The 21,553-nt window shown below is 40.6% G+C and overlaps 1 protein-coding gene across 1 annotated transcript in view; it reads right to left on the bottom strand.

Annotated features, from left to right (window-relative positions):
* Positions 1-21,187, bottom strand: part of LOC309549024 (cytochrome P450 2K1-like) — a 47,758-nt gene extending 26,571 nt beyond the window's left edge. The window contains exons 1-3 of the mRNA XM_082248966.1: positions 21,061-21,187; positions 10,322-10,518; positions 7,580-7,742 (exon numbers count right to left, since the gene is read on the bottom strand). Of these exons, the coding sequence (XP_082105092.1) occupies positions 7,580-7,742; positions 10,322-10,504 (346 nt within the window). The 5' untranslated portion in view covers positions 10,505-10,518; positions 21,061-21,187. The remainder of the gene's footprint in view (positions 1-7,579; positions 7,743-10,321; positions 10,519-21,060) is intronic.
* Positions 21,188-21,553: the final 366 nt, after the last annotated feature.

Raw genomic sequence — 21,553 nt, 5'->3', positions numbered from 1 at the left:
CAGGTCCACAGAGTGCACTGTACCCACTGCAGTGCACTGCCCACCACTGATATATATACGGTGGCACAGCATCTTGTTGCAATAAATTGAAAAAAAAAAATATTTTTTATTATTGCAGTTGCCTGGGCTGCCAGTGACTGTCAGGTCCACAGAGTGTACTGTTCCCACTGCAGTGCCACTGTGTGCCCACCCACCACTGATTTATAAGGTGGCACAGCAGCTTGCAAAGTAAAAAAAAATATATATTTTTTTTAAATTGCAGTTGCCTGGGTGCCAGTGACTGCTGTCAGGTCCACAGAGAGTGTACTGTGTCACTGCCCACCCACCACTGATATATAAGGTGGCACAGCAGCTTGCAAAGTAAAAAAAAATATATTTTTTTTTAAATTGCAGTTGCCTGGGTGCCAGTGACTGCTGTCAGGTCCACAGAGAGTGTACTGTGCCACTGCCCACCCACCACTGATATATAAGGTGGCACAGCAGCTTGCAAAGTAAAAAAATATATATATATTTTTTAAATTGCAGTTGCCTGGGTGCCAGTGACTGCTGTCAGGTCCACAGAGAGTGTACTGTGCCACTGCCCACCCACCACTGATATATATGCCTGCAAGAGAAAAAGCCAGCCGCAGAGAAGCCGTATTCCTGAAAATATAAGAAAAATGCTGTTTTTTAGGGGTTCTGGACATGCTACAGAGCTGAAACTTGACAGGTACACTTTTTAGACCCCCCAGACACTAAATACAAAAAATGACATGCCTGCCTAAAAAAATGCCCGCTAAATGCCTGCAAGAAAAAAAGCCAGCCGCAGAGAAGCCATATTCCTGAAAATATAAGAAAAATGCTGTTTTTTAGGGGTTCTGGACATGCTACAGAGCTGAAACTTGACAGGTACACTTTTTAGACCCCCCAGACACTAAATACAAAAAATGACATGCCTGCCTAAAAAAATGCCCGCTAAATGCCTGCAAGAGAAAAAGCCAGCCGCAGAGAAGCCGTATTCCTGAAAATATAAGAAAAATGCTGTTTTTTAGGGGTTCTGGACATGCTACAGAGCTGAAACTTGACAGGTACACTTTTTAGACCCCCCAGACACTAAATACAAAAAATGACATGCCTGCCTAAAAAAATGCCCGCTAAATGCCTGCAAGAGAAAAAGCCAGCCGCAGAGAAGCCGTATTCCTGAAAATATAAGAAAAATGCTGTTTTTTAGGGGTTCTGGACATGCTACAGAGCTGAAACTTGACAGATACACTTTTTAGACCCCCCAGATGCTAAATCCAAAGAAATTTTTTATTTTTATTTTTTTTTAATTTTTCCAATAATTGGCTCTCTATCAAAAAATTATAATTTTTAAGAACTTTTTTTTGCGTGATCCCTCTCTGGCATGCCACAGTCCAGGTGTTAGTCCCCTTGAAACAACTTTTCCATCACTATTGTGGCCAGAAAGAGTCCCTGTGTGTTTTAAAATTCGCCTGCCTATTGAAGTCTATGGCGGTTCGCCCGGTTCGCCGGTTCGCGAACATTTGCCGATGTTCACGTTCGCCGTTCGCGAACGGCGAATTTTAGGTTCGCGACATCACTAGTGCTCACTGGAACACAGGGCTAGGGAGTTGAAGGAGCAGCTGCTCCTACCTCCAAGTGCCGCAGCTGAGAGGCTGGGCCAGCTGCCGGTTCAGGCATCTGGGTGGATCTTGATTGTAAAGTGGAATGACATGCCTCTTTACAAATAAAACACAATGTATAAATATTGTACATTACATGACCACCATTCATAAGTACACATAGGACTGTAATGTATATCAGTCCTTTTGGACATATGAGCTATCCAAAAAACATATACATTACAGTCCTATGTGTACTAATGAAGGCTGGTCACTTAAAGGGGTTGTTAAGGCAGTGCTCACAATCACTGCCAGCCCCTCTGCTAGGATAACATGTAGTGTATAGTGTATGCCGTTTTTTTTTAAATTCTTAAAAAAAACCTTATTTCTTTTCACCGATCAGTCACTCTCTTTCTCCAATGTATGTACTATAGAGGGATCTCCCCCCTGACATCTGCCGGGTGCTCACTTGATCTCCATCTGTAGTACATACATAAGAGAAAGAGACCGATGGGTGGTCACGTGACCGCTGATCGGTGAGAAGAAATAAGGTATTTAGAAGAAGAATTTTAAAAAACGGGATACATACTGTATGTTATCCTACCAGAGGGGCTGGCAATGATTGTGAGCAGTAGTTTTTATACTGCTCAGAACGGTGCTAGAAGGGGATTGGAGGGGCGGCTCACAGTGGCGGAGCTAGACTTTTAAAACAGGGGTGGCAAAGGGGTGGCAAGGTATTATTTTGGGGGCTTTTGCAGACACTGCCTACAGCTCTGTGCTCGTACTTCTGTACGGGCTTTCAGCTTCAGAGCTGTTGGAAGTGGGAATGGAATATGAGCACGTTGCTGATCAGCACACTCACAGTCCATTGGAACTACAAGTCCATCTATCGTGGTGGAAATGGCACTTGTAGTTTCATTCACAGACCTCTATTAATAAAAGGCACGGCTGGGTGCCACACCTATTTTAAATGTTACAGAGGCTGTGTAGGGAGGGGATCTTTATTCTCCAAAAATATCAATCATATCCACTTCTTAATGGCCGTTTATTCTATTTTTTCATGAAATTGGTTTTACTGTGGGTTTTTTTGCCACCTCTCTCAGATTACAACAGACCCCCCCCCCCCACTTCCATTTGTTTGGAACAAGCAGGACGCATTAGTTGCAGTCTTGTGCACTGCTCTACATTCACTACAGATGTCATCGTCCATTGTCCATCTTGGGAGCAAGCAGGAGAGACTGTGGCTATGTTCCTGCATACAATATGGGGCCATGATGGAGAATGAACATTGCAACCCACAGGAAGTTAGATTGCAGCAAAAAGAAAAAAAATGGAGCCTGGAGATTTGGAGGGGGCAGAGAAAATGTACTTTTTCTGAAAACACCCTTGAATAGAATGTAATCTTTTTTTTTACACAGAGTTTAGTGTCACTTTAAAAATAGGCCTTCAAAAGTAAAATCTCCTTTTGACTTATGTTAAGCAGAAGTGTGCAGCTATGGCAGGATCAGGTCAACGCTTGATTTTCTTCTAGGCTAGTAGGCTTTGCTATCAAGTCTGCATGAACTTTCATTCAAACAGAAGAAGCTCCTCAGTCAGTCTGCAAATACACATTTCTCACTCTGACATTTGATATATCTGACTTTATAATTTCAAATTGGCAAATCATGAGCTATAGTATTAATTAGAAGAGTTCATCCATTCCAGTGCCACCACCAGTCATTTCTCACTCTGACATGTGATATATCTGACACTCAGTGACTTTATCATTTCACATTGGCCCATCCATCATGAGCTATAGTATTAATTAGAAGACTATCATTCATTCCAGAGACCACCTGACCACCAGTCAATGACTGGTGGTCACTGGTCAGGTGGTCTCTGGAATGGATGATAGTCTTCTAATTAATACTATAGCTCATGATGGATGGGCCAATGTGAAATGATAAAGTCACTGAGTGTCAGATATATCACATGTCAGAGTGAGAAATGACTGGCAGTCATTTCTCACTCTGACATTTGATCTGACAGTGACACTCAGTGACTTTATCATTTCACATTGGCCCATCCATCATGAGCTATATTATTAATTAGAAGAAGACTAGTACATCCATTCCAGAATCCAGAGACCTGAGACCACCAGAGAGACTTACCTAATGAACGATTACAGCAGCAGGAGGTCAGGCTTAGGTGGTACTGCAGCTGCTGGTAGAAGACAAGACTCGAGGTCACGGTGAAGAAGAAATCCACGGTCCAGTCAGTGTCCACCCACCACGTGATATGCCGGCCCGGCCCACCCCCGCAGCTAGTTCTCACACACACACACAGGCTGGCCAACCAATCACGTCGTGAGTAGCGGCACAGCGAACCAATCAGGTGTGCAGGCACGCTTGATTGGTTAGCTGTGCAACGGCTCACGGCGGCGCCAGCTGCTGCTGCTGCTCACCGCGCTGCCCGCTCTGCCTCTGATTCACAGTCAGTCTCCTCATCTGAGTCATCCATCTCCTCTCGAGAATAGCTAGCTGCAGCTGGGCGGGGAGCGCAGCGCGAGCGAGCGGGGTGGCAACAGGGGTGGCGAGGACTTTGTCTGGGGTGGCAAATGCCACCCCAGCTAGCCCTCTGGTTCCGCCACTGGCGGCTCACAGGCAGGAGCTGACAGGAAGGGAGGGGGGTAGGAGGACAGGAAAGCTGTGGATTAGGGAGGCACATAAACTGACCACAGTGTCAGGGCTTAGCAGCTATGATAAACCGTGGCCAGTTTACAGGGGGGGGGATGTCAGAAACTGGCAGTATCAGCCAGGCATTTCAAGTGATACAGGGGACCAAATGATGCAGCACAAGCACTGTGCTGTATAACATGCTTTAAAGGACCAGGATCCTTTTTTTTTTATAAGGGTAACAAACACTTTCATTTATTTAAACATTAGAGTTGATTTACTAATACTGGAGTATGCAGAATCTGGTGCAGCTCTGCATTGAAACAATTCAGCTTCCAGGTTTTTTTGAACAAGTGGATTGGCTACCATGTACAGTTGCACTCTTCAGTTTTAGTAAATCAACCCCACTGTGTTATATTTCCAAGGAGGCATGGTGGTCACTGTTTTTATTGTGAAAAAAAACTTGTCAAAAATTGAATAAATTATGTATTTTTGTACTTTAAGTAGCAGAAATTTTAAACCTTGCAGATGTTTGAAGTCCATGATAGCTATTCTTTTTGAGACATATTATGTTATCAGCCCTCAAATTTTCCTCTCGCCTGCTCGCATTTTGCGAGTGGAAAATTATTTAAGGTGAGTGTGGGGCTGCTCCGGGAGCCGCTCAAAGGAAGAGAGGAGAGGAAGAGGAAAGCCATCCTAGCTTCTTTGATAGACAGAACACCTGGTCAAGAAGGACGTGTGCAGTCTATCAAATGAGCCGGGCTAGGAGGCGGGACTTTGTGTGTCGGCGAGCGCCCGGCAATTACAATTAAAGCTGTTACAGCGGGATGACCCACGCTCTGTCATTATCCGGCCAGCTTTCTTCTTCCTCTCTCTCTCTTCCCCTGCACTGGTCAGTGCATTGAGAGGCACAGGTAAAGCTGCATTGATGGGCACAGGTGAAGCTGCATTGTCGGGCACAGATAAAGCTGCATTGATGGGCACAGGTGAAGCTGCGTTAACAGGCTCAGGTAAAGCTGCATTGATGGGCACAGGTGAAGCTGCATTAACAGGCTCAGGTAAAGCTGCATTGTTGGGCACAGGTGAAGCTGCATTGATGGGCACAGATAAAGCTGCATTGATGGGCACAGGTGAAGCTGCGTTAACAGGCTCAGGTAAAGCTGCATTGTCGGGCACAGATAAAGCTGCATTGATGGGCACAGGTGTAGCTGCATTAACAGGCTCAGGTAAAGCTGCATTGATGTGCACAGGTGAAGCAGCATTGACGGGCATGGATGAAACTGCACTTGAAGTTGCATTGATGTGCATGGGTGAGGTTGCATTGATATGCACGGGTGAGCTTGCATTCACATGCATGGGTGAGGCTGCATTGATGGGCATGGGTGAGGCTGCATTGATGGGCACGGGTGAAACTGCATTGATGGGCATGGGTGAGACTGCATTGATGGGCACAGGAGAGGTGGCATTGATGGGCACAGGGGAGGCAGCATTGATGGGCACTGATCAGGCTGCACTTATGGACACTGTTGAGGTTTCACTGATGGGCACTGTTGAGGCTGCACTGATAAGCTTTATTGATGATGCTGCACTGATGGTCACTGATAGGCTGCATTGATGGGCACTGATGAGGCTGCATTGATGGGCACTGAAAACGTTATTAATATTTATTTTTGTAATTTCTGCATTAATGCAAAAACATTTAACAGTGTAATTTTATAAGATCATTTATGAGGGTGTGTTTAGGGGAGGAATTAGGGGCAGGGCAGGGTAGATGTTGGGTGGGGCAACTGGTGGCGAGTAACCCTTAAGGCCTGGCTAGTAGCTCAGGACTTGAAATTTGGAGCCCTGACATTATAATACAGCATTGTTTACAGAGTTATTCTCATGTTAAGTGGGATTTCATGCATTCTGAAGCCACTGCTGTGTTGATTGCTTACATCAATTGATTTTCATAAGTCAAATAAGCAGCTGTGGTTCATTCAGACACTTTTTACTGAACAATAAAAGCAGGGGGTCTTTTTGATCAATAAGCTTGTCGACTCATCCTAAAAACATGACCAGTGTGTATGTGCTATAGCATGACGTGCGCAGCCTATTGCATTAGGGTGTACACCTCAAAGCTCCAACACATAAGCATGTGTGAGTGTGTATGTATATATATATATACAGACACTTTTATAAATAATTGTAAATAAACATTTTAAAATGTATAAAAACATGGACGGTGCAAGTAGAGCAGTGGATAGTGTCAGTAGGACAATGGATGGTGTCAGTCAATAGGTGTCATTAGGGCAGAGGGCAGAGCCAATAGAGCAGTGGATGCTGTCAGTAGGGCAGAAATTGGTGGCAGTAGTTTTTTACTTTTGTTAATTTTCAAATAAAAATACCTTTTTTTTATTATTTTTTACAATTTTATTTTTTATTATTTTTTTACAATATTTTTTTTTCCTACAATTTTTTTATGATGTCTCACTTTTGAGATATAGAAAGGGATTGAGGACAGATATTCCCCGGTCCCTTTCTCTGCAGCCTCAGTTGCACTGGGCAGTGAATGAATAGGAATAGTCCTGTGCTGAGCAGCTTCCTGTTCATTCACAAACTGAATCATAGTGAACATGGTTTACTAAGCTTCTGTTATGAATGAACACAGTGAGTGATTAGTACTGATCACTCAATGTGTTCATTCAGAAAAGGAGGTGGCTGGTAAATTACATATTTACTGATCTCTTCTCCGCATTCCATCCTGAAATGGGGACAAGGAGGACCAGGGGAGCAAACAAGGGGACCCAGGCAGCAGAAAAAAGAGGAACAGGGACAAGAGGGTGGTGGGGTGGCATATATTGGTACCAATCTCCTGCATTACCCTCCTGTGGGAGCTGAATACGGGCGAGAGGGAGAGGAGGAGAAGCCTACTTTCAGCTGCTGCAGGAGGAAAATTCAGATTGGTTTCACTAAATTCCACCCCCATCGCCCCTCCTGTCCAGGTTCTGGGGGTCAGCAAAGAAAGATCGCGGTTTACCTGTCACCAACCTTATTGACGAGAAGCTTGTGATTAACGGGTTGTAAACTGAAGGATTTCACCCCTTGCGCACACACTATGTGCTATAGTTTTCTGTATGTTAAACTGGTCATAAAAGTGATCTGGTTTAGATTGTAAGCTCTAACAAGCAGGGCCCTCTGATTCTTCCTGTATTGAATTGTATTGTAACTGTACTGTTTGCCCTAACCTTGTAAAGCGCTATGCAAACTGTTGGCGCTAAATACATCCTGTATAATAATAACAATATAATAATAATAATCAGATTAAATAATGTATATATATACCATGTTCTTTAGTTATATCCATAAAAACTGGCACATGTGGTCTTCCAGAAAACTCCTCAGCGTGGTTGACTAGAGCGTCTTTCACTGTCTCATAGCCACACAGAACAACCATCTTCTGAGGGCCTATCTGTAGGCTGTACACTGAGCCATATTTCTCAGCAAGCTGAAAAAAAATGGATATATCATTAAAAATAACTGTATAGTGTATATTGCCACAAAGAGCTTCCTCACTAAAAAGTAAAGTATTTAAAGCTTAACCCTAGCCAGTTTCTTTTTTTTTTTTTAACTGTATCAATAGTAAACATCTGAGTAAGATGGCTGTATTGCTGCAATGTTTTTGAAATCAGAAGCACCAGTGCAAGGGACGAAACTAGAAATCATGGGTATGCATGGCAAAATGATGACATTACATCTTCAGTAAAATCAGCGAAGCACCTGACATTTTAACTGTTTTAACAGGCCTCTTTTCTGCTGGTGGTCTGCTACCTATATTGCTACCTATTTTTATTTCCTTTTGCCTTGTCTTCTGTGATGGGCTAAGAAACCTTTCTATTTTCATCCCTTTTACATTGCTAAGCAGTCAGTGGACAGACCCCCCTAATAATACCTTATGTACAGTATTGCACAAAAGTGAGTACACCCCTCACATTTTTGTAAATATTTTATTATGTCCTTTTAAGTGACAACACTGAAGAAATGACACTTTGCTACAATGTAAAGTAGTGAGTGTACAGCTTGTATAACAGTGTAAATTTGCTGTCAACTCAAAATAACTCAACACACAGCCATTAATGTATAAACCGCTGGCAACAAAAGTGAGTACACCCTAAGTGAAAATGTCCAAATTGGGCCCAAAGTGTCAATATTTTGTGTGACCACCATTTTTTTCCAGCACTGCCTTAACCCTCTTGGACATGCAGTTCCCCAGAGCTTCACATGTTGCCACTGGAGTCCTCTTCCAGTCCTTTGTGACTACATCACGGAGCTGGTGGATGTTAGAGACCTTTCGCTCCTCCACCTTCTGTTTGATGATGCCCCACAGATGCTCAATAGGGTTAAGGTCTGGAGACACGCTTGGCCAGTCCATCACCTTTACCCTCAGCTTCTTTAGCAAGGCAGTGGTCATTTTGGAGGTGTGTTTGGGGTCGTTATCATGTTGGAATACTGACATGTGGCCCAGTCTCCAAAGGGAGGGGATTGTGATATGCTTCAGTATGTCACATAACATGTTGACATTCATGGTTCCCTCAATGGGTTTCCTCCACTGCCCTATGAGAAGCCTCTCACAAAGCCAGTGGGGAGACTCCCCCCTCAGCAGACACACCTGCAAGCCATGATACCCTACCAAAAATAAATCATGGCCCTGCTGTTAGGCAGACAAGGCCCACTATACATTTACCTAGCACCTACCTGTAGGGTGCTACACCAGTCTTATCAGACCACAGGGCATGGTTCTAGTAATTAATGTCCTTTGCTTGTCTACTGCAAACTGTTTGTGGGCTTTCTTGTGCATCATCTTTAGAAGAGGCTTCCTTCTGGGACAACAGCCATGCAGACCAATTTGATGCAGTGTGCAGTGTATGGTCTGAACACTGACAGGCTGACCCCCCACCCCTTTAAACTCTGCAGCAATGCTGGCAGCACATCTATTTCCCAAAGACAACCTCTGGATATGATGCTGAGCACATGCTCAGCGTCAGGGTCTTGGCAATCTTCTTATAGCCTAGATCTTTACGTAGAGCAACAATTCTTTTTTTCAGATCCTCAGGAAGTTTTTTGCAAAGAGGTGCCACGTTGACCTTCCAGTGACCAGTATGAGAGAGTGAGAGTGATAACACCAAATTTAACACACCTGTTCCCCATTCACACCTGAGACCTTGTAACACTAATGAGCCACAAGACACCGGGTAGGGAAAATGGCTGATTGGGCCCAATTTGAACATTTTCACTTAGGAGTGTACTCATTTTTGTTGCCAGCGGTTTAGACATTAATGGCTGTGTGTTGAGTTATTTTGAGGGGACAGCAAATTTACACTGTTATACAAGCTGTACGCTCACGACTTTACATTGTAGCAAAGTGTAATTTCTTCAGTGTTGTCACATGAAAAGGTATAATAAAATATTTACAAAAATGTGAGGGGTGTACTCACTTTTGTGAGATACTGTACATTGGTGAATAGGTAACACCCCCCATGATAACACCCCTTTATATAATAGTGGACAATACAAATGCTTCCACTGGTAGTCAGGGGAGCAGCGCTCCCTTAAAATGGTTTTCAATACACCTTAAATGAACAGTTCAGTTCAGTGGTTACTTCCTGAGAGCGAAGAAGGGAGGAGACATTTTACTGGTCCCATCACTGCCTCTGGCATAAAATGTTAGCACTGGAACTATGTAGTTACCTTTGGGTTGGAGATTTATCAGCCAGGAAATGTCTACAGCAGGGATGCTGGCTGGGTCATAGGGATAAATGGAAAGATAAGGAGCACCATGCAGAGCTCATCAATTCAGTCCCTACTATAGTGATAATTCTGCCAATGACTGATGACCTGTCAACTTTCCTTTTCTTAGAATTCTCAGAGACTCCAGGAGTGAGATTTCCCAGCAGTAGCCTGACCATTCCAGTATACTTTATTCCATAATAATAATGCATTCTTTATTAAAAAAATATTGGTAAGCAGAACGCTATTTACGCTATTTACATACACTTAAGCCGAGCATTTACAAGTCCAAGATCTTACCTTGTGAAATGTTTTATAAGGTTTATTCATATTTATAATGTGCATATTTCCAATAATAGGCAAACGTGGTGGTCCTGGAGGATAATTTGGATGATTTTTTTTCTTCTCACTGAACAAAAAAATTGCCAGGACAACACAAGTGACAACAGAGAGGACAATTGTAACTGGATCGGTTAAATACATGTCTGCAGCAAAACCTGGAGAAAAAATGAAAAAGAGAAACTGTGAACTGTATATAAATTAAGCCAAGTGGAGAAGATTCAAAGAATCTGGGGAGATGAACTTTGTAACAGTTTTAGTAGAGGATGGTTTCCTTGGCTCTCCTGCTTGACCAATAACAAATGATATGCTGGGAGAAAAGTCCAAGGAATGGATGACAAAGACATGACACTTCCTTTGCACCTGTCATCACTAATATGCTTTGGGAGTAAATCCCCATCTATAACTTTGTTGTTGTCAATTTGTCAGCTACTGCTGGACTTTGTAGGAGAGGGTTCACAGAGGCTACCCTACTTATGGAGGGACTCTAGAGTTTTAATTCCCTTCAGGAACGATAGCATGGGTGAGAAGTGTTATAAAGAAAGGTCTGTAAAATGTCAAAAAGTTATAAATCTTCAGTTTTTTTGAAAATGTGTGTACAGTATGTAACATTACCGACATGTTTTGGGGGTTTGAACCCTTCTTCGGTGCTTAATGCTTGAAATTGTAAATCAGTGCATGATTCAGTGTGTTATTGTGGATGTGCTCTAAGCCGTGCAACACTTCCATTTTATTGTGTCCACATTTGAGAGAAAAAAAATTTCCACGGCTTGGAAGATTCTGAAATCGTTCTCCAAATCCTTCTGTCTCTGACATGGCATTCATCTCAATTCTTTATAAGTACACAATTGGGCTTTATCTTGGTGAATCTCATTGTGCTTGGTCTGTTTTAAAGTATATCTAAAACCAAACCTTTTTATTAATTTTGGATAGAGGAGGTAAAGGTTAAAACCCATTCTTTGCCCATTGGGGTTATTTCCCTTCACTTCCTGCCATATAGACACAACAGGAAGAGAGAGGGAATCTCTCCAAAATGGGAACCATTTTTATATAAAATAGCTCTAACCAGTACAGATGTCTACATTGGAACAGTTACCCTCACCTTTTGGGTTGGCAACTACTGTAACTTTTTAAAATTTTAATCACTTCAATGGTCACCAAGGCAAATAGAAAGATCTATTCTTCCCAATTGTACACTGACAGTCATAAAAAACTTACAAGGGTTCTAACCCTTCCCTACTCAATCAAAAAACTTAAAAAATGCTTGGCCCTTTAGATACCAAATGAAAACAGTGCAAATAAATACACATTGGCCACACTCTATAAATTAAACAAAATTAAGATCAACATTCCATTCTGTGCACTCCAGTGATCCAAATTCTGTGTTATGATAAGTTCAAAATAAATCCTGTAAGCCATATCATTGCAATGCTTCTAATCAATGTGTTGGGACCCCCCCTTCTCAGACCAAATATTTAGGGCTAATAAGTAAAAAAAAAAATATTCAATCGCCCCCCCCCCCCCCCCTATTGGAAATCCAAGAAGACCTTCAACATCCCAAAGATTGCTATTTCCCAATGTTCCAAAGTATCTGGTGAACTAGGGGAAATAAAAAAAACCTGCAATAGTAAATTATGTAACAATAAAAACAGAAAAGCATACAACTCACATCCAGAAGTACCAGAGTAAAGCCAAACGACTGCTAGCATGAATCATTGGCTGAACTTTATCTTACTCTGTGCCAGTAGGCCAACCTTCTACGGAATCTGACATGCATAATGTTGTCTCCTCAGCTCTAACTGATGTGTTTCACCTAACCAGCTTCATTGAAAACAAAGCAGTAGAATCAGACAATACCAATCACAGCTAGCCACTGTACATCCAAATAACGAATGATGGCATAAACCAGAATCAGATACAAAACAGAGAACATACCGGCAGAAAAAGATCTCAAATGCATTTTGCACTCAATAGTGATTACCAAATCTGAATCTCCACTGGAAATGCATAACCTTACTTCATCCAGAAGAAAAAATTCAACCAGCTGTTATTAATATGAAGATCATAATCTTGACAACTATATATAAATCTATCTCCTCTAAGATTGTCAGAACTTAAACTCATTTTATTGCATCATAAAAAACGAAAACTTTAACATATAGATAACAACAAATCAGCTAAAAAGGAAAAAACAACAACAAGACTACAAGAAACACCAAAACGAGACAATAAAGGCACCGCAAGAATCACATACCACAGACCCAAAGAGAATCACACACTGCATACACAATTAGGTGGTTAAAATAAAGTGGAAGTTTGACACCTAAAATCACAGTGAGGAAAATAACACAAAAGATAGTGAAAAGCACATCACTAATTCACCATTTGGTTTACTCAAAGATGTTTTTATTATTGTTCTATTGTATATCTCCTATTTCATTCTGCAGCTGTGCAAAACCAAAAAGCATGAAAGTCTCTTAAACCTTTTTTATTAACCAGTTCTGGACCAGAAGGATTTGCACCCTTAATGAACAGGCCATTTTTTTTGCGATTTGGCACTGCGTTATTTTATCGGAAAATAGCGCAGTCATGCAACCCTGTACCAAAATAAAATTGATGTCCTTTTTTCCCCACAAATAGAGCTTTCTTTTGGTGGTATTTGATCACCTCTGCGATTTTTATTTTTTGCGCTATAAACAAAAAAAATGCGACAATTCTGAAAAAAACAAAACAAAAAAAATATATATTTTTTTCACGTTCTGCTATATAACCTTTCAAAAAAAAAAAAAATTTAAAAATCAAAAATTTTCATTCTTTTAGGCCAATTTGTATTCTGCTACATATTTTTGGTAAAAAAAAATAAATAAATAAGCGTATTTTGATTGGTTTGCGCAAAATTTATCATGTCTACAAACTAAGGGAAAGATTTATGTAATTTCTATTTATTTTATTTTAGTTACTAGAAATGGCGGCGATCTGCGATTTTTAGCGGGACAGATCGGGGATTGCGGTAGACAGATCGTACCCCTAACTGACATTTTTGACACTTTTGGGGGGACCAGTGACATTACTACAGTAATCAGTGCTAAAAATATGCATTGTTACTGTAATGACATTGGCAGGGAAGGGGTTAGCACAGTGATGATCAAAGGGTTAAGTGTGAGCCTAGGGGAGTGTTTTCTAACTGTATGGGGGATGGGCTTGTGAAATGACCACAGAGACCTGTGATTCTATATAGAAGGATCACAGGCTTTTTGTGATCATTTTAGAGAGAACGGTCAGCAGTGTTTACAAAAGCTGACCATCCTTCTCTCTCAGCGGGTCCACGGCGGCAATCGCGGCCACCAGTCACGTGGATCGGCATCTCTGCTGCCTAGTGGGGGCGGGAGCATGCTGGCGGGAGCATGCTGGCGGCAGCGCGCACTCGCCCCTAGCACAACTGGCGCGACTGATGTAGCCCTTAGTCATTTTGCGCAGCCGAGTCAGCCTGCCACAGTAAAAGTGCGGTGGGCGGTCGGCAAGTGGTTAATAAAAGGATAATATGAGCAAATACCTTGAGCAGCTATAAAATTATGATTTTTGAATGCTGCAGACACTGATCACTTCTCTTTAGGTGGGTGCTAATAATCAATTATTTTGTTGAAGTGCTGAGCACATAAATAATTATAAGTGCTGAAAAACCAATATAATTATATAAAATTGTGTAATCCGTTGCTATTATTGTGAAAATAAACTTCAATATTGTAAATGGTGTATAATCAATACGACGTGAACCATAAATGTGCAATAAAGCTGATATAACAAACACCTCAATGAACTTAATTAAAAAATCAATCAGAGTTATAAATATAAAAACAAATAATAAATAAATAATAAAACCAAATATCAAGTGCTGAATGCAATGAAATAAATGTGCCATGAGCCCTAAATAAACAGGTACATTTACTATAGTGATTAAGACATTGTTGCAAATACTGTGTTTTTTCTAATAAGAAACACCGTTGCAATGTGAAAGTTCACAGTTTTGTATAGAGTCTGCGGTGGTGATAATATTCGATCCCCAATTGTTATTAAACGGATGTTCCTTCCTTTAGTGTCTCCCCCTAAGGGTATGTGCTTACCTTAACCACGTTAGCCCCGGAGGATTTGGCTGCTCAATGACTAGGCCCTATTTTGCGATTCAGGACTGCGTGACTTTAAGGGCTCTTTCACACGGTCCGACTCCGTAGGCAGATCCGTGCTGCTCAGCCGGCAGATGACACCTCCGTCTCCGCTTGCAGTGCGGAGAGGGAGGTGTCACAGCTCCCGCTGCTCTCTATATGCTCTGTTACTGTAAAAAAATATGCCCTGTTACTGTAAAAATGAAACTGGCAGGGAAGGGGTTAACAGTATGGGTGATCAAGGGGTTAAATGTGTCCCTAGGGGTGTGATTCTAACTGTCAGGGGGCGTAGCTTGTGAAGTAATCACAGAGACATACGATCCTATATAGCAGGATCACATAGCCTCTGTGATCACTTCAGGGAGAATTACAGACCGCTGTGTTTACATCAGCCGTCTGTCCTTCTCTCTCAGCTGTGGGAGATTGCGAGAGGCCTGCGGCCATCGGAGCCACCGGTCACACGCACTGGCTCCCCGGCTGACAAGCGGGGGCGGGAGCGCGCCGCCGGCAGCGCGCACTCGCCCCCTAGAGTCTCCTGAGCGAGCAACATAGTACTATGTCAGTCTGCCCAGGAGCGGCTGCCTGCCGCACTAAAACTGTGGTGGGCGGTCGCTAAGTGGTTAAAGGGTAAATTGGTGCACTTGGACTTACCTGATGCTCTCCTGGAATACCACCATTCACTCCTAGATGGTAATCGCCCAGATAGATGTATTTCCGATGGATGGTTCTAGTGCTCAGCCATCCATGTGGGGAACAAAATAAAGAAGATCCATAGTACAATAACGTAAATGAAGGAATGTTTTATTAAAAGATTAAAATCCACTCACATGATACTGGTGCTAAAGCGCACCAGTCTGTACAGACAATTATCCAAGAAGACACGAACACTTAGTTCAAATCTGCTGCCTTTGCTGCATGGATAAAATGTGTCGCTCTTTTCACCGACAATTGCCTAGCCCTAGGGGTAATTGTCTGTACAGACTGATGCGCTTTAGCACCAGTATCATGTGAGTGGATTTTAATCTTTTAATAAAACATTCCTTCATTTACGTTATTGCACTATGGATCTTCTTTATTTTGTCCCCCACATGGACGGCTGGGCACTAGAACGATCTAGTGGAAATACATCTATCTGGGCGATTACCATCTAGGAGTGAATGGTGGTATTCCAGGAGAGCATCAGATAAATCCAAGCGCACCAATTTACGCTTTGAGGTAAGCACATACCCTTAGGGGGAGACACTAAAGGAAGGAACATCTATAACCGCATATCCGTTTAATAACAATTGGGGATCACTAACTGGAGTATTAACCAAACAAGGGTGATTGAATATTATCACCACCACAGACTCTATACAAAACTGTGAACTTTCACATACAACAGTGTTTCATGTTAGAAAAAACACAGTATTTGCAACAATGTTTTAATCACTATTGCGGATGTACCTGTTTATTTAGGGCTGATGTCACATTTATTTAATTGAATTCAGCACTAGATATTTGGTTTTATTATTTATTTATTATTTGTTTTTATATTTATAACTCTGATTGATTTTTTAATTAAGTTCATTGAGGTATTTGTTATATCAGCTTTATTGCACATTTATGGTTCACATCGTATTGATTATACACCATTTACAATATTGAAGTTTATTTTCACAATAATAGCAACGGATTACACAATTTTATATAATTATATTGGTTTTTCAGCACTTATAATTATTTATATGCGCAGCACTTCAACAAAATATTTGGTTAATAAAAGGATGTAATTGTTTAATTATGGATAAAATCAAGTGGTATCCTAGTAGAGATTGTAAATATCCAATATACTTCTCGTTTGCCAATTGCAATAATGTATCATCCCCTCTTTTTTTTAAACAATCTTAGGGCTCTTTCACAAGGGCGTTCCTTTTTTTTTGCCCGATCAGGTCCTTTTTTTTTTTTTTTGTAACGGACACGGATGACACTTGTGTCATCCGGTCCGTATGTCCGTTTTTCATCCCATCCGTTTGCGGATGAAAAACTGACATAATGCATGTCTATGTAAATACGGATGTCTGCGGATGACACCACTGACATCCGTTTTTGCTTCAGTTCCGTTTTTTGAAAGGAAGAAAAAATAAGGTTCTCCTCCGTTCAAAAAAACTGAACTGAACTGAACTGACAAAAAACAGATGTCAGAGGATGATCATCCGATGGCATCCGTATTTACATAGAGATACATTATGTCCGTTTTTCATCCGCAAACGGATGGGATGAAAAGCGGACATACGGAACGCCCGTGTGAAAGAGCCCTTATCCTTTCTTTTCCTTCCATTCTCAATGAGGAAACCTCACCATTATCATACTGGACAAACTATTCAGAAACAATAGTGAGATTATTTTTTACTAATATCATATATAATATCACATAAGCGATCTTTCGGTTTTACTGTAGTACATTCCCAACATGTAATAGTACACACTAAATACAATTTTTTTGAAAAATATTTATTTAAAAAAATGCTCATGTTTATGTAGCACCTTCTTAATTAGGTTGCTAGGATGTTACTGTAGGTACATTTTTTCCTTTTTGGCTCCTCTGTAATCAGTGGAACAATTGTTGAATGCTTTGGCCTGGTCTGTGTTTCACAGGCTACAGGTTTGATTGTTTCCCCTGTATTCTAGGGGATTCTAGAATCATAATGGGCTGGAAAGTCTGATTTTTTTATGTCAGAATATTTATGGGCTCTCAGCCAATCCTTAGAGAGGTGTGTCCAGTAGGTGGCTAAAGAGCACATAAATAGTCAGAGGCCTGGAGCAGCCCTGTCCTAGTCCTGGGTCTAATCCTGCAGAAGGAGTCCCCAGCCTGAGGGGCTCTGCTCCTCTGGGCAGAACGCAGGAGATGCTGCATGTTCATCACAGTCCCAGCTCTGTCATTGCTGGGGGGGGGCTGTCTCTAAGATCCATTTTTTGGAGCTAATCAAGGGTCCTCGCCTAAGGACCTGGTCTTGAGAGCTCACTGAAGAGTTCCTGGTTGATGTTGGAAGGGGTGTGGCTGTCGTAGAGGCATTGTAAATATTTACTTCACTTTTACTGAAGAGTGTCTGGTGGATACTGGAAAGAGGAATTCGTGATACTGGATCATCCAGTGATCCTGTGACATTGTGTGTACTGACCTGAGCTCAGGGTCCTAGTGACTGTGTGCTGTTTTCATTGGGTGGAAGAGCCAGTGATAGTTCTGACTGGGATTGCTTCTAAAGAGGACTCAGTGCACCATTTGTACTTGTTCCTGCATATAAACTGTTCATGGAGGCTTAACAAAGTGAAGTGGCCTCCTGAAAATATTCAATAAATCTGGAGTATCCCATATCACCCTACACCCCCTAGACTGATCACTGAGCCAGAGTGAATGAACTGTTGATGTGTGCCTGGCTGTCTCTCCATACAATGGGGGTAGTGCTTTACTTACAACAACAAAAACTTAATTCCACCTAATTAATAATTGTCTTTAAATCTTAACCAAGTCTCTCTAGATTTTTTTCTATCAGGAGTTAATAGTGGACTGTCAGAATGCTTGACTATTTCCTGCCTGATCTATCATTCTTTAGAAGCCATACTACAGCTACTATTAATATACAGAATATGTGAATGGAAGGGGCAGAACTATCAATTATCTGCCTGTATCCCATTTACAGATCATCTTTATTAAATGGAAGACGTAGTATGGCTTCTATAGATCGTGGATTTCACAGTAAAGGGCAGGCATAGTTAAGCTCTCTTGATAAGAGCTTCTGACATCACCCTAGTTGTATTAACCTCCCTGGCAGGGGCGTGTGGGGGGGGGGGGGGAGGGGTTAGTCATTTTTACTAGGCCACATTTTTACCAGGGAATACATCAGCTGTATTTTTAATCTAAAATTAACATGAAAGTGTATTTATTTAGATAAACAAAGACAAGAAACTACCACTTACATCACTGGATTGCGTGGAAGGGTGATGTCTCAATCGTCACTGCTAATAAGCTGCTGGATTCCTTTTAAAGGCGGGAGAAGGGGGTCCCATCCCCCTCACATCGCCGCCTTTACGAGTGCGATTGGGGAGCCCAATAAGGATGTGACTGGTGCCATCCAGTTCCTAGGACACAGTTGTTTGAACTGATGTTGTTCCTCCCACCGTGTGACGTCAGATACCGGAAGCAATGAAGATTTAGTCACTTCCAGTTATTGTCTCCTGTAAACAAGCCGTTACCAGCTTGAATAAGTGTCTGATCAAAACGATCTTGGATTGATTAGATGCTTCGGAGGGCAAAGGGGAGATCAGGGGTCAATCAGACCCCAGATCTCTCCATAAAGAGAAACTGTCATGGCCCTTGCTATCACAAGGAATTTTGTTCATCCCTTCTGATAACAATAAAAGAGATTTAAAAAATGTAATTAAATAAAATAAATAATAAAATAAAACATTAGTTTAATTTCACAAAGGTGAACACATATATAGGTCGTGCACGCATATGTAAGCGGTGTTCGCATCACACATGTGACACATCGCTGAAAATGTTATAGCGAGAGCAATAATTCTAGCACCAGAACTCCTGTGTAACTGGTAACCTGTAAAGGCTTAAAAGGGTTGCCTATTGAGATTTTTATGTATTGTAGTTTGGCGCTGTTCCACGAGCGTGCACAATTTTAAAGTGTGATATGTTAGGTATCTATTTACTCGGCATAACATTATCTTTTATATAGAAAAGAGTTTGTAAGAGCCAATCCTGCTATTGGCAAATGTTTCTGGCACCCACATGGGACAGATTCAAACATACAAAAAAAATATATATCAAAACTTGATCATCTTTTATATGTTACCTAATAATTGGGTATTATATTGTGTTTTTGTGCATTAAAATTCACAAAAGTGTATTTTTTCCACAAAAATTGTGTTTGAAAAATGGCTGATCAAATACTGTGCCACATAAAAAATTGAAACACCCACCATTTCATTCTCTAGGGTCTCTGTTTAAAAAAATATATAATGTTTGGTGGTAATTTTTAATAAAAAAAAGATAATAATAATAATAATTTAGATTTTTGCATACAGTATATATGAGAAGTGTCAGAATTGGCTCAGTGTTGAAGTGGTTAAGTGCTTTCTCAAGATTGCATTTGGAAGGACACATACCAGACAGCTTTCAACGACTTGAAGACCAAGCCTTTTCTGGCACTTTTTTGTTTACAAGTTTAAATAAGTATTTTTTTGCTAGAAAATTACTTATTTTCCAGCAAAGAGGCTTCCTATGATGGCACACAGAGAAGAGGGGGAGCCAGTATGCTCCCAGGCAAAAACCGGGAGGCCCGATTCTTGATCACCTGATCGCTGTGATCTGTCACTGTACAGCCCGCCCTTGCGATTTTGTCTACTCCTGAATTGAGAAAAAGATACAATGTATCTTTTTCTCCTTGCTAGAGGAGAAAAATTTAAACAAAGAAGTGTGTGCGAAAAATAAAATATAAAAAAAAAAAAGAAAAAATATCAGTGTTTCATCTTCTGAAGGTCAGGGTTAGGGTTATGGTCAAGGTAAGGGTCAAAGCACATGTTCAGAGTAAAAAGGTCAGGGTCGGTGTATTTTAGGTAGGAATGAACTTTTTGTTTTTAAATTTAGCATCCATGTCAGATTGTGTCAGTGTCATTGTGTTTTTGGTAGGATAAGAAAAAAGCGAAATGCGCATTATTGTTTCTGGGCCCCACTACAGGTACAAAGAATAAATATTATACACATTTGTGGTATCACTGTGATTATAAGGCACAGGAAAATTTATTATGGTTTGTTTTTTGGCAGTAGTTTATGGTAATAGCAAGAAATATACATCTAAATATATTTTATTTATTTATTTTTACTATTTTGTGGCAGTTTAGCTTTGATAATAAAATAATAAAAAAATAAAAAAAATCAGGAGATGTCCGTTATCATTTACCGCCAAATGAAAGTCCAATTTATCTTGAAAAAACAAGATATAATTCCCCTGAATACACTAAGTATGAACTGTATTACCAACACATGTCAAAGTTACAAAATTGTGTTCAAGCGTTAGAATTAGTTTCTAATTAATAGATACCTAGAGTAGCTATTTCCGCTGCTGCTGTTGAAATGTTTATAACTGTTCAGACATGAGATAGAGAGGTGCAAAGTATTCAGTTTGTATTTTACACAATCCCTTACACTACATATACCTTGGCATGCAAATTTATAAAAAAAAATTAGCCAATTATTTTTTTCTATAGTCTTTATTTGAGACTTTTTTTCAATCAATTGAAAAACATAACCAACAAACATTACAAAAAACTACCTCATACAAATCCCCCAAGACAATCAATTATACATATAAAAAATAAAAAATAATAATTTTCTTTTTTTTTTTCATTAGCCAGTTAATAACTGTACTTATTTAAACGCTCGGCAACTTTCAGATTCTCTGCCCTAGACTTGTGCACCTCAGATAAACTTCCCATAATGATTTTAACACCATACAAACTAAATGCCTTATTTCCCATCTTATTTCTTACCTTTTATATAAGGATTGTATTGCAGTCCTTGTCCTCACTCGGTCTTTAGAGGAAGTAATGGACAGTGGACTTTGGATTGTATTTATATATTTTACAGTGCAGCCAAAGCCCTCAATCCAGGGAAGCCTTGCCCACAAAAAGCAAAAAGCATTATGCAATGGCTTGCAAAGAAGTGTCGCGTGAATGTTGCATAATCATATCTAAAAACACACTCCTTTAAAATCAATGGACAGCAAGGTATACTGTGACTTATGATTTTTAAATATGTTCTGTATACAGTACATACTATGGAATGTATAAACAAAGGTGTAACTATACCCACGGCTTGCTAAAAGTTTGTATAGTGATCTAAAAATACAATAGGCTGAACACAGAAATAAGATACCAAACTACAAGACATCTGAAATGCAACCAGGATACAAATGTTGTATTTATGTGAAGGTTGGAAATCTAGCAACTTATATTATTAGAGTGTTTTCCAAACTAAAGTCCC

Source organism: Pelophylax lessonae, assembly GCF_965119305.1.
Source record: "Pelophylax lessonae genome assembly, chromosome: 3".
Taxonomy (NCBI): domain Eukaryota; kingdom Metazoa; phylum Chordata; class Amphibia; order Anura; family Ranidae; genus Pelophylax; species Pelophylax lessonae.
This window is presented reverse-complemented; position numbering and strand designations above follow the sequence as displayed.